At 53.1% G+C, this 13,938-nt stretch overlaps 1 protein-coding gene across 1 annotated transcript in view; it reads right to left on the bottom strand.

Annotated features, from left to right (window-relative positions):
* Positions 1-3,141: 3,141 nt before the first annotated feature.
* IGDCC4 (immunoglobulin superfamily DCC subclass member 4) overlaps positions 3,142-13,938 on the bottom strand; it is a 35,689-nt gene continuing 24,892 nt past the window's right edge. Inside the window, exons 10-20 of the mRNA XM_065872486.1 lie at positions 13,038-13,208; positions 11,893-12,132; positions 11,660-11,761; positions 9,971-10,154; positions 8,956-9,083; positions 7,012-7,182; positions 6,626-6,763; positions 5,734-5,839; positions 5,009-5,237; positions 4,099-4,260; positions 3,142-3,552 (exon numbers count right to left, since the gene is read on the bottom strand). Coding sequence (XP_065728558.1) covers positions 3,142-3,552; positions 4,099-4,260; positions 5,009-5,237; positions 5,734-5,839; positions 6,626-6,763; positions 7,012-7,182; positions 8,956-9,083; positions 9,971-10,154; positions 11,660-11,761; positions 11,893-12,132; positions 13,038-13,208 — 2,042 coding nt within the window. The remainder of the gene's footprint in view (positions 3,553-4,098; positions 4,261-5,008; positions 5,238-5,733; positions 5,840-6,625; positions 6,764-7,011; positions 7,183-8,955; positions 9,084-9,970; positions 10,155-11,659; positions 11,762-11,892; positions 12,133-13,037; positions 13,209-13,938) is intronic.

Raw genomic sequence — 13,938 nt, forward strand, 5'->3', positions numbered from 1 at the left:
TAATGGGTCTGTTTCTGTTTTGTTATATTCATTTGTTTACTTTTTAGATTCCACATATGTGATATCATACAGTATTTGTCTTTCCCTGACTTATTTCACTTAGCATGATACCCTCCAAGTCCATCCATGTTGCTGCAAATGGCAGAATTTCATTCTCTTTTATGGCTGAGCAGTATTCCATTGTATATATTTACTGCATCTTCTTTATCCATTCCTCTGTTGATGAAACACGTTGCTTCCGTATCTTGGCAATTGTAAATAATGCTGCTATGAACAGTAGGGTGCATGTATCTTTTCAACTTAGCGTTTTTGTTTTTGTTTTGATATATACCCAGGAGTGGGATTGCTGGGTCATATGGTAGTTCTATTTTTAGTTTTGTGAGAAACCTCCATACTGATTTCCACAGTGGCTGTACCAATTTACATTCCCATCAGCGATGTACAAGGGTTACCTTTTTTTCAGAGATAGATCCGTTCTTTCTTATAACCACCTGCTCTTTCCCTCAAAAACCAACATTTCCCATCCTGGTAGGAAATACATTCTCTCGTGCAGAAAGGCTGAGGAAATTCTAGTCATTTGGTTCCAAAAGAGAACATTTCTGGAAAATAGTTTATTAACTCATTATAGGGACAGATACATGATCAATGCCTTGGCTTAACACTAAAGAATATCATACTTGTAAGGAGAAAGAAAACACTGGAAAAATAATTAAATAATACAGCAAAACTACAGACAAATAAATGAGCAGGTACCGATTACACTTGTCATGCATCAAGAAAAGGTTTTTAAATGAGACTCAAAAACCGTAAGGCATCGGTGGTAGATGACAAAGGGATTAATACCCTGTAAAAGGCCAATGGACTCTTTTCTAATAAAAATACTGTTGCAAAGACACAAACCTAACACTTCCAAATTACCCAGAGCCCAAATCATATATAATGCTAGTGAGTAATGGCCACTTTCTTATCAACTGTGAGTTATAGGCAGATACCAGATTTATTACTTATTTGCTTTTGAGAAACAATTTTCCACCCAACCTAATGGGTTATAAATTGTCTCATTTGCAGCTATTTAATTTAAACCAGAACCTCACTGCCTGTTAAACAAGAACATGAAAAATGACTATGTGGTGTAATGCTAAGAGTCTACTGTTAAAACAGCCATTTAATTCAGGGCAGTTGTTTTTTTTTTTTTTTTTTCCTTTAGAAAATAAAAAAATCAAACCAGCAAAATAAAATGAGGCTTTTGACCTTCAGAGCAGTGATGAAACATATACAGTAGTGTTAGCCCCAGCAACGCTGAATGCTACAGAAATGGTACAAGTGACAATTCTGTCCTAATGAGATACAAAACCAACATTAATAATCTTTAGTGTTATCATAGGCTGCCTGAAGGAGGGGGAGGAGGAGGAAATGTAGGTGCGGATGTCAAACGTGAGTGACACCCGAGTGTAATAAACACAGATGCTGAAAGGGTCTGAGAAAGCTGCAACTCCGCTGAGAGACGTTTCACCATTTAAAAAAAAAAAAAGGAAAGATAGACTGGTTATTTCTAATTTGGCCCAGAAGCCAGAGTTAACCCTTGATGTGCTGCTCAGTTAGAAAAGATGAATGCAGGGAGAAAAGACCACATACTCGATGCTCCTATGAGAGGCTGAGGTGCAAAATCAAATAAATGACCTTGTTTTCTCTCCACAGGAAACAGAAGTCAAGCTTGTCCCTGTGTGGTAGGTCAACAGAAAATGACTTCAGGATTGAATTTAAAGAAAAGACAAAATGAAAAGAGCCCATCACCCTTGTCCTGTGTGAAGCCCTCCCTTCCAGCACTGCAAGAGGATGAGATTCCTTCCACCTCCATGCCGTCAGCTCATGTTCAAGGTGCACAGAGTGGGAAGCGGTGGGGCCATGGAACCCCTGATTTCCATCCCCTTCTACCTTTCTAGTTTCAACTGGGAAGGAAGGTCCCCAAACCCCTCTGTCCAGCAAATCTGCCTGCCTGCCTAGAAGGGAGGGAGTAAGTTTACCCCAAGCTTCTGGGTCGTGTTCCCCTTTCCTTGTCTCAAAAACCCCCTTGTATGACTTGCATTTATCCCCTCCAAGGAGAACCCTCCAATCTCAATCACAGGCAGAAAGATGCAAGGGAAGCTGAAAGGTCTTTTCCAAACTGCACTGGGGGTAGGCAGTTTGCCTGGGGAGGGGGCCTATGGAGGCACAGATGGGAAGGGGGTGGGAGGATGATGGCTGAAGTGGATGGCAGACACAGGAGTCACGCTCTGGCCTTGAACAGACATGAGGTAGTCATGTTGTTAGGGGAGGATGCAGAGATTGAACCCAGGCAGGAGAACCACATGACACAGTGTGGGAAAGGTGGGAGAGACAGCAGAGACAGACGGAAAGAGGAGACAGAGAAAGCGCAGAGAGGAAAGGAAAGGGTATCAGGGAGGAAGAGAAGGGCGCTAGGATTGGGAGAGCAGGGCGACTGGGAGACAGACACTAGAGGAGTGAGCGGGGAGGAAGGAGGGGAGAGCAAGAGAAAGCAGATTTTCAAAACCAGGCACTTCCCCAATTACAACACTAGATGCAGAGCTGCTCTGAGGGGAGCCAGAGTCACCCTCTCAATTTGGGCACCGGGGACATGGCAGAGGTGATGCAGCTAAAGCGTTAGGCGTTCAGAGCCTGCTTGCACTCAGCCCAGCCAGACGGGAAGTGGGCCGGGGCTGTCTCTGTCAGACAGGGCACTGGAGACACTCTCAGAGTGTGTAATAAAAGGCTGGGTGACGGAGGTGGGGGCCCACAGGGCTGGGCACTGTCCTGACCTGGAGGACGGAGTAGGCCGTAGTGACCACTGCCCGGGCCAAGGTTTCCCAGCTCACCAACCAGCACACGCACACGCGCTTCACACTTGTACAGCACGTATAGCTGTGCTTCACGTGTCTCTCGCCTACCACACGTGTCACAGAGCATGGGTGGGGAAGAGTGAACAACCCACTTCTTCCTCTCCCCTGAGCCAAAGCACCCTAGGAGGTTCCAAATGGCTTGATGATGGTCAGTACCTGCAGGGAGACATGTGTACATGTGTGGCCACACGTGTCATGTCCCATGATCCATACCAGCCTGCCCCAAACTGTGCCCTCGAGGGAGCTAAGCAGAGGAGGAGACGGGGGCTCTGGGCAGGCCTGGGCTGGCTGCTGGAGGGCAGGGGGCCTTTGGCTGGCAGCTGTTCCCTGGGGCCTCCTGCAGAGCCTCACTGGGCTGGAGATCCGGGTAGGGGCAAGAAGCACTGGCTGCCTCTGGCAGGCAGGTAAGTCTGTCTGGCCCAGGGCTTGCCTGCTCACACCCTCCCAGCTCCCTGTCCAGCCAGTCTGCCCCTTGCCTGAGATTCATAACACCCAAAGTGAGGTCGGCAGCCTCTGAAGGCAGCGGATCCTCGGGTTCCAGGTCTTGGAGGTGGAGGTCAGGGTTCCCTTTGGATGCACTAAAGTCAGAGTGGACAATGACCTCGGCCTCCACCTGGTTCCTGCAGGCTGGGGGCGGCTTCTTCCTCCCATTGCCCTGGTCAGAGAAGAGAACACAAAACCATCACTGAGAGTGACCATCAGAAGGACGGCCATCATTCTTGGGATGCAGAGAGACTGACCCCCAGCCCAGAGCCCGTTATACATTACATGGGAGCTGGTAAAGGAAGAACGGTGACTGTCCTAAAAGAGATGATGATCAGATCCCTGGGAAGGCAGGGAAATACTACGCATTTGCCCTTGCTGAGGAGTTCCAGAAGTACTAGATCCAGTCAGGGCCTCAGTGAACAGGGGGAAGGGCTGAGTGCACTCAGGCCAGGTGCACCGTCAGATCCATGTAATTCTGCTGTGGCCCACTTACGTCTAGGTAGAGGAAGGCTTGTCCCCAACCCAGAGAAATACAGGTTCTCCCAACCTGGCCTGCCCTCCATCCACTCACCTTTAGAGGCTCCAGGGATCTGCTGGCTAGACTTTTAGCCCCAGGGAAGTTACCACCAGGGCTCTCCAGAGGATTCACTACTTGCTCTGCACAAACGCGGGGACCCTCCTCTCCTTCCCTCCCCCCTCCTCCCGGGACGCTGACCTTTATGGCGTCATACACCAGAGCCTGCAGCAACAGCGTCTGCCCGGTTCCAGCAGGGGGCAGCAGGGCCCGGGTCAGAGAGGGCATGGGGCCTGCCTGGGGCAGCTCACAGCCTGCCCAGGAACCTGCCCAGCTCAGCCCACCGTGCTGAGCCCAGGAGATCTGCACAGGAAGAAAAGTGGGAGCACTGAGAGCTTGACTGTGAAGTATGAGAGGGAAGTGTATGGAGCTCCCTTCACAGACTCTCTTGGACCCCTTGCTACCTCCCTCCCCAAGGCTGTAGGGAGGAGCACAGAATGGGCTGAGAGTCTGGGGGTGAATTTGAGGATAGAAAGATCCTCCTGCAGAAAAGCCCAGAGGTTTCTGAGCCAGACAGGGTCTCCTTCACCACAGAGGCAGGGAAAGGATGGGGAAAGACTCAGGGGTTTGAGCTGGCTGGTCAGGGAATGCAGGATGAGCCACCACTGCTAGGATGGAGGGGACCTGCCCTGTGTGGGCCCACCTTATCCGGATCCCGGTCCCACTTGACCACCTCCAAACTGACCAGCCTCTTTTTCCCATACTGGGGAGAGCCGGGTCTTAGAGGTCTCCCCAGCTCCCGGGATAAGGAGGGATCTGGGTGTTCTGGCCATCCCGAGTCAACCGCAGACAGCCCATCGGGGGCCCTCCCCTCCTTCCTGAGAACCAGGCTGACCTATTCTGCCGGGGATGGAGGCCCATCTGCTTCCCTGCCCTCCCAACCCTTTCAAGGAGGAGGGAGAGTATGCTTTTTCTTCTGCAGCTGGCCCAGGAAGGGGAGGGGGGAGGAGGGAAGGGCTCTCTCACGGGGTCACACATTGCGCTCTCGCGCCCCCTGGTGTCCTATTTGAGCATGAGCCACAGTGTGGGGCTCGGACCTACCCAGGCTCACCTTTCTCTTGGAGTGACCCCGGCAGTCAGGACCGCCACCACCCATAAGGCTGTGCACTTCAGCCCTGTCCTCGATGTCTGAGGGCGGTGGGGACCAATCCTGGGGACGGGGGTGCACAAGGGACTCCAGTTCATGGGCAGCCGGGGGGCTGGGGGGGGCAAGGCGGGCTCGGGAGTACAGCGTGGGGTTCCCAGCAGTGGCCGTGGAGGACAGGCCCGGGAGGGCTTCCCTGGAAGGGAAGATGGGGGACAGCACAGTGGTCAAAGAGAGGGGTGGGGGCGAGACTGGTATCTAGTCCAGCCTGTATCCCTGGGCAGGTTCCATCCCATCTCTGAGACTTAATTTCCCGGTCTGTGCAATGAATAAGAAATTCTGGGATTGTTCAAAACAGCTGGGACACTACACTGGGGTCCTTCCTCCCTTGGCTCCAGGCATCTGGAGATTTGGGGTCCCTCTCTGCAAGATGCTGGCAGCTACCAAGGAAGCGGCAGAGAGGCAGCTCTACCTACGCCTGCCCTTGCTGAGGGGATATGCTGGGGGGCTTCCCTAAACCCACCCCCTACTCTCATGAGGTCATCACCCCCAACCCCTTCATCCCAGAGTCAACTTTAATGGGGCTCCTGGGAGTGCCCAGAGCAAGTCATGGCCACTTTCCCTGCTCCCTCATCTCTGCAGCCCTTCTAGAAACCTCTCCTCTGTGCAGTCAGACTGGTTCCTTCACCCACCGGTGGGGGCCACGGCGCAGGCCAGCGCACATGCAGGCCAGGAGGCAGAGGAGGCCCAGGCAGACGCCCACGATGATGCCCGTGACGGAGTGCACGTCCAAAGAGTCTGGCGGGGGAGAGGGAGGGAACAGAACAGATGGAGGATGGGAGAGAACCCAAGGTTCGTAGACCAGGACCTGCGGCTTCCTCCAGAGACCCCTAGCCTGAGCCTCACCCTTTGGACATGTGAAATCTTCTCATGCAAGGACAGGAGGGCCCCATGGACTCACAGAGACCACCACTACCTCTCTCTCACTGGACATACGGAAGTTGTGGCTCCTCCCCATCAGCCTGGCCTTTCAGTGAAACACACCTCTTGCCTTCCTAACAGGGCTGGTTTTGCAGGTGTGCAACACCTGCAGGGGCACGTGGCCCATGCTTAGAAGGGCTCTGGGCTTGGTTTAATGCTCTGCTGTCACCATCTGGAAGTTCTTCCCCCTTTTTAAATAAGGGACCCCACATTTTCCTTTCACACCGGGCCCTGCTGATTACGTAGCCAGTCCCATTGCCCAAGACCTCCACCCCATAAATCTCATCACCTTTCTAAGCCAGTTCTCCAAAGCAATCTCCCAAAGAAACCAAGACAGTCTCCCGCAAATCTGACCTCTCAACTGAATCACCACTGAACCACACCCATCTTCCCTCCAAATTTGTCCTCTCCACACCAGGTGAAGAGGGCACTTGTCCAAAACAATGAAAGTGTAGTCATGCCCAGAGGCAGGACCTTGGAAGAGATGGCTTGAGGGTTAGAAGTCAACTGTGTGTGTGTGTGGAGGGGGGGCGCTCTGAAGAGCTTGGGCTGCCCCAGGATGGACCCCACCCCTTCCTGCCTTCCTGCCTTCCTGCCTCTTACCTGAGAGCTTTTCCTGGAGAGTAATCACATCCTGCAGGCCAGAGAAGGGCCCAGGCCCCACCTCCGTGCGCGCCCCCATCTTGAAGAAGTACCTAGTGTCGCTCTCGAGGCCGTGGACCTCAGCACTGAAGATGTTTCCTGGTGGGGGGGCATGGGGAAGACAGGGAGAGCAGGGTTGGTGAATTGGGTCGGGGTGGGCTGCAGGGATGGGCTGGGAAGTGGCCCTGAGAGAATATGCTTCTCCAGCTCAGGTGGTAGCTTCTGGCTGCTCCTCCTAGAACAAACCTCAGCGGCAAGCTCACTACTAACCAGCCACTGGGGTGGCTGGAAAGTGGGGAGAGGGTGGGAAAACTCTTGCTCAGATGCCATGGGGCATTAGCCCTCACCCTCGGTGGTGAGCAGGGTCCACTGGTGCTCAGGCTGGGTACGGTTGCTGCTGTAGAGAATCAGATACTCCACGATCTCGCCGTTGGGCTCCGATGGGGGGCACCAGTGCAGCCGAACGGTGGATGGCGTCAGGGGCCTCAGGCGCAGGTCAGATGGGGGCGTGGAGGGCCCTGGGGGTCAGGAGGGGAGACGGGGAGAGGCAGGGTCACTGACAGCCCCAGCTCTGGGGGCAGCTGGGAGCCAGGGCACAAGGACATAGCCTCCCTGCTTCCTCCTTCACTGGAACAAACCACAAAGCAGAATGAGGTCTGGTCTCTCACTGGGGACTTTCTGGAATACAGTTGAGGAGGGAGCTTCACCACCACTCCTCCCCTCTCAGAAACTCTTTTCTACTCCTTGGAGCAGAGCTCCTCAAACTTCCACACCCAAATACTTCCAAGGGTTGAAGACACTGTCTTCAACTCCTGGTATTCTAGGGACCTGGGGGCAGAGCTCAGAAGTTTTCAGAAGGCTTACCTTTTCTTTTAAATTCATCTATTCCGTGGTAACATTTAATATAAAAATAGTGTTTGAAATACTTTATCATTTAAAGTTCCTAACTCCCCTTGCCACCCGAAATCTTCAAGTAAAGTTGGTTGATGCCCTGGGTAGCCTCTGTCTACGCCTGCCCCTGGCACAAGTCCTCAGGGTCAGGGGAACCGCAGTGGGAGAAGCAGCACCTTGGAATGCTTTGTGTTTTTTTTCAGAGAAGAAATTGATCCTGGGGGGCGGGAGTGAATGAGGAAGGGCGAGAAGGAGGGACACAAGGTGGCTGGTGTGTTGGGAAGGGACAGAGATTTGGGGGCTCAGGTTTTCGAGGCCCAACAGAGGGTGGGATGGGGACCCAGGGCTCTAAGGCATAACAGAGCCACAGCACCACGGGCTGCCAGAACACTCCTTGATCCTAGGTGACTTTCTGCTTCTCAGGCTCCAGTCTCCCCACCTGCGAAAGGAGAAAACATTCCCCCCTCTATAGCTTGGTTAGTTGTGCTGGGGATCCAGTATCATACAGTCTCCTTGGAGAAAACACCAGGGTCTCCCTAAACTCCGCACGCAGTTTAAGACCATAAGAACTGAAGTCATGCATGGGTGAGAAACAACTTGCAAGCAGTTTTTTAAAAAGTGAATCCATGAGGGTAGAGGGCCTCCCCACCCTACCCTACATGTGTCTTCCTATTTCAGGTCAGGGAGAGAGGTCTGTCAATAGAAAGGTGAGCAGTCTTAGGACTGGAAGCACCAAAGAGCCTCTGCTGTGAGAACAAAAATCCACTTGTCGGGCTTCCCTGGTGGCGCAGTGGTTGAGAGTCCGCCTGCTGATGCAGGGGACACGGGTTCGTGCCCTGGTCCGGGAAGATCCCACATGCCGCGGAGCGGCTAGGCCCGTGAGCCATGGTCGCTGAGCCTGCGCGTCCGGAGCCTGTGCTCCGCAACGGGAGAGGCCACAACAGTGAGAGGCCCGCGTACCGAAAAAAAAAAAAAAAAAAATCCACTTGTCTTCAGATGCATTTCCAGAGGGTTCCAGAGTCACAGACCTGCAAAGCGAATGGTCCCACCCTCTCTTTTGACAGATGAGGACCCACAGGCCCTTCGTGGGGAAGGGGACTGCCTAAGTCTCAGTGTGTGTCAGGGGGATGACGGGGACCCAAAGGCAGAACCCAGGATGCCTGCCTCCAGACCTGGCCCCCCTCACAGCTCGCTGAGGTCTTCCCACAGCCTCTTAAAAGAAACCACTCCTCTAAATCTTACGTTATGATGTCTGTGAGTAAATGGTTAAGACCAGCACAGGACTGCCTACAGAGATGCAGAGCAAATGACGGACACTCATGGGGTTCTGAGGGGTGCTTCACAAGAGGGATGCTGGGGCAAGAAGGAGTTCCCTGAAAGATGGACTGGTGGCCACTCACGGTCAGGCAGGGTGGAGCGCTCCACTACGGAGCCGAAAGGCCCGTCCATGTCCACGCCGTGGGACTGTACCGCAAACTCGTATTTGGTGAATGGCTTCAGCCCGCCAATGAGGATGTCTTCTCCAGAGCTGCCAAGGCAAGAAACGTGACCAGGGCCCTCAGGCACACCCTCCTAGCAGGGCAGGGCCCTCCAAATCTACTCCCTTACCCCAGCCCCATGGGGGCCACTAACACCATGCAGAGGACCTGCAGAGAGGTCTGGATGTATCAGGCTCCATGTCCAATCCCCAAGCCAGGCCCCTCTTCCAGGAAACATTCCTGGATTAATCCACATCATTCTCTACCCAAGGGACCATCTCTGATGCTTCTTTTCCTTGACTTAATTTTACTTCAGCTGCCACTGTATATATCTATTTCTTTTTTTTTTTTTTTTTTTGCTGTGCGCGGGCCTCTCACTGTTGTGGCCTCTCCCGTTGTGGAGCACAGGGTCCAGACGCACAAGCTCAGCGGCCATGGCTCACGGGCCCAGCCGCTCCGCGGCATGTGGGATCCTCCCGGACCGGGGCACGAACCCGTGTCCCCTGCATCGGCAGGCGGACTCTCAACCACTGCGCCACCAGGGAAGCCCTCTATTTCTTTTTATGCTTTGTTTCCTCTGCCAAACAAACAGCTCCCCAGGTCAGGGTCTCTGTCTCCCCATTTAACTGGGGACCTCTCAGGACAGCAGCTGGGCTGTCTCTTCCCCGTCACGTGAAGTTGAAGAAATAGGTCTGTCCTGCATGACACTTCCTAGGGTTGAGTACAAGGCTCTCCTGTGAGGGGATGGGACTGGATGGAGGCCACTCTTCCACCTGGCACCATCTGGTCATCAGACCCTCAATGTGCCCCCAGTTTAACACATGAGTCATGAAATGTCCCTGAACCCCCAGGTCCCCTCTCCTCATCACCACCTGCTGCCTTCTTCCCCACCGTCTGCTCTTCCTCCCCCTTCGCAGCATCAGCCCCCTCTTCCCACCTGGTGTAATAGGTGACCAGGGAGGCATTCCTGAGCCCCCAGGGGCTGAAGCGCACCGTGTAGTTGACAATCTTGACTGTGGTGAAGTCTGGTTTTTTCCACCGAAGCCAAATGGATGTGGAGCTGTTTGATTCCGCATGGACATGGGCGGGGGGCAGGGGTGGCCCTCGCTGGATGGGCAGGTCTGGAGGGTGAAAATTAGAGTGTGGGAATGGAGGGAGGATACTCATCCCTCAATATGTATGGTGGTTTGCAGTTCCCAGGGCACTTTCTTTTACCCAATCTCTTTTGATCCTGTGAGTTGGGTGGCACCATTCTCACTTCACAGATGAGGAAACTGAGGCTCCCAAGAATTTAAGTGATTTTTGCCAAGAGCATACAGATAGCAGACTGTGGAACACTAGTATGTAGGAATGTAATAGAGACAGCAAATCATGGCAGTTAAGAGCACAGATTCTGAAGCCAGGCTGCCCTGATTCGAATTCCAACTCTGCCACTTAGTAGCTGTGTGACTATGGAGAAGTTAATTAACCTCTCTGTGTCTCCATTCCCCATTCTGTCAGTGGGGCAGATAATAGTACCAACACCTCATAGGGTTGTTATGAGGATTAAATTAGTTAATGTTTGTAAAGGACATAGAAAAGTTTCATGGAATGAATGTTTGTGTCCCCCCAAAGTTCATATGTTGAAATTTGAACATATGGTGGGTCCTGTCTTAGGGATTAGTGCCTGTCTTTGTCTGTTCAGGCTACTATAACAAACAAACGTAGACTGGGTGACTTATAAACAACAGAAATTTATTTCTCACAGTTCTGGAGTCTGAGATCAGGGTGCCAGCATGGTCAAGTTCTGGTGAAGGCCCTCTTCTGGGTTATAGACAATTGACTTCTCACTGTATCTTCAGAGCAGAAAAGGGAAGCAAGCTCTCTTGTGACTCTTATAAGGGTGGTAATCCCATTCATGAAGGCTCCACCCTCATGACATCATCTAATCCTAATTACCTCCTATTACATCACATTGGAGTGGAGGGTTTCAGCATATGAATTCTGGGGTGACACACATTTTCAGTCTATAACAGTGCCCTTATAAAAGAGACCCCAGGGAACTCTCCAACCCTCTTTCTGCCATGTGAGGACACAGCGAGAAGATGGCCTATGGTCTACGAACCAGGAAGCAGGTCTTCACCAGACACTGGCTCTGCTGGGGTCTCGATCTTGGACTTCCCGGCCTCCAGAACTGGTTGTTCAAGCCACCCAGTCTATAATATTTTGTTGCAGCAGCCCCAACTAAGATCCTGAGCCTCAGTTTCCTGGTGGGCCACAAAGGGATACCCTCCCTCCCTAGAGCATAGGAATAATCTGATAGACGGTGCAATGTAGGTGGATGTATTTTAAAAATTGTTTAAGGGTCAAACTTGGAGTCAGAAGTCACTGATGAACCATGGGGTTTTTCTCTGTCCAAACCTTCCATATTAGCACTGTTCATGGATAATGAAAACACGGTAAGCAGACCTACAAGACAGTGCACAAGCTGGAGCTTCTCTCTGTAACCTAGAAGAGCCTAGTAGAATGGGTTTGCGGGTAGCTGAAGCTTCCAGACAACCTGACCACCAGAACTGGCCCAGAGGAAAGGGAAAGGAGGCCACCCTGTTGACTGAGACCTCCTCCCCCGCTTCCCCAGCCCCCTCACCTGGGGTGGGAGCCTTTTCCGTCTTGCCCTTCCACACTGCCGCATAGCCATCCTCGTGTTTGTTGAATGCCACGAGCTTCACCTCGTACAGCTGGCCAGGGACTGGGGAAGGTCATGGGGGTCACTCACTGGCTAGAGGAACCTCTGGGGTCATCTCCAGCCACTGACCCCGCTTGTCCAGTCTCCCACTGGAGCTATGTCCATCTCATCCCTCCCCACCTGGCCCTCCTCACCTAGCTGGGTCAGCTCATACTGCTTTACTTTCTTCTTGAGCCGGACAGGACCCACATCCCAAGCCTGGTCTCCACGGCCCCCTGGAGGGCCCTCGCCATCTGCCTCCTCCTCCTCTGTTCCCACCTCTCGCCAGTACAGTTTGTAGCCAGAGATCTGAGCGGGGTGAGGGGGTGGCTGCCATGATACGACCAGGGACTCCATCCTTGCCCGTACCTTCAGCTCTGCAGGGGCAAAAGGGACTGCGGGCAGAGGCGCAGGAAGGGAGGAGGGAAGAGACACGAGGAAGCAAAAAGCAGGAAGACAGCATTGAGTGAGAGCCTTGCCAGCCTTCTCCCAGTGCATCAACATTCAGCCACCGGCCTAAGGGCCAGGCCCAGGCTCGGTCTAGAGCACACCTCACTCCTCCATGAGTGCTGGGAATGCAGGGATGTCTCCTGGGCATTTGCAAAGAGGTCAGCAAGGAGCACCTCTGGGGCAGGGCTCTAGAATTCTTCTGAAGGAATGAATGCATGAGTACCAGCAGGTAGGGGATCCCAGGGATTGCTAAAGCCAGGAAGGAGGGATGGAGCCATTGGAAGTGGGGAGCCCTACTTGGAAGCCTAAGAGTGGGGCAGCTCACTATGTGTCTGATGCTGTTCTCACAACCCTATAAAATAACAAAACACTATTATCCCTGTTTTACAGATAAGAAAACTGAGGCTCGTAAAAGTAACTTGCCCAAGGTCACACAGATAGTATGTGCGCCAGGTTTTGACTGCATTTAACCACTCTACTATTGGGCCTCTCAGCCAAACCCACAACGATCATAATCATGGAAGCAGCTACTATTTAACAAGTTTTAATTATGTACTAAACATTTTGTTTACATTAATTAATCCTCATGCCACACCTGGCCGTAAATGAAGTCTTAGAGTTGTGAATGGTCTGTTCAAAGTCACACAGCAGATGGAAAGGAAACAGGAGCTCAGGGGTGTCTGCAAAAGCTAGCCCTTCGCCTCTTCACCCATCCTCCCTTGCCCATCGAGCAGAGGGAGCCATGGAACGTCTCTGATGGAGGAGGTGGCTGGGTCTGGGTTCCAAGGGCAAACATACACATACATACATAGGCACACGCATCACCCCACTGTCCCCTCTGACCCCGTACCGTGGCTCTGGTTGTGCACACTGGGCGTCCTGTGCTGCATCCACTGGGAGGGGGCCCCGTAGCCGGTCCCTGTGCCGGCCGAAATCCGTACTCGATACACCTTGTTGGGCTGAAGCGAGTTCAGTGTAAACTGTGTCTCATTCCCTGGCACCTCGGTGGAGAAAATCTGATCTGCTGGGACAGAAGAGACTGGCTCTGGGTGGCCACCTAAGGACCAGGACTCCTAAACTCCCCTACACCGACTTTTCCACCTCAGGTCCTGGTTCCTCAGGGCCCATCGGAGCCTAAAACCCTCAGTGCCCGGACGGACTCCATGCTCCAGGGCTGACTCCTGGGCCTCCAACTCTGGCTGACACAGCCATTAGCCTTGGCTCAGAGCGGGAAGAATCATGGCACACACTCCCCGCCGCCCCAGGAGCTGTCAGTAACCACCCCCCACACACACACCAAGGTGCTGGCATGAGGCACTGGCTGTGAAGGCCATCAAGCACCACCTACCTTCCGGAGCCCTGCCAACCACTCAAGCCCCCTTCCTCACCCTTCCCTCCCTCCCCACCCTCATCCTGGCCCCCAGCCACTCACCTTCTCCAATCTCTCCATCCCTTTCACACCTCCTCCCCTAGATTCCTGACATCTGTCCTAACACACACGCCCCCATGCCTCATTTCTCTCAATCCCACAAGCACACCCTCCACCTCCCTATCCCTCACCTGCTTTTTGAGCTGGAAGGGACCCCAGGGATTACCTAGGTTACCTGCCTCATTTCACAAAGAGACTGAGGCAGGGACTCAACAGAATTACACACCGCAGCCGTAGAGGAGGTGGGGCTAGACCCCAGGCCTCCCCCTGTCTTGAGCTAGCCCTCTTCGCCTTCCCTTTCTCTCCTGCCCTCCCAACCCCC

The sequence above is a fragment of the Phocoena phocoena genome, chromosome 2 (assembly GCF_963924675.1).
Source record: "Phocoena phocoena chromosome 2, mPhoPho1.1, whole genome shotgun sequence".
In the NCBI taxonomy this organism is placed as follows: domain Eukaryota; kingdom Metazoa; phylum Chordata; class Mammalia; order Artiodactyla; family Phocoenidae; genus Phocoena; species Phocoena phocoena.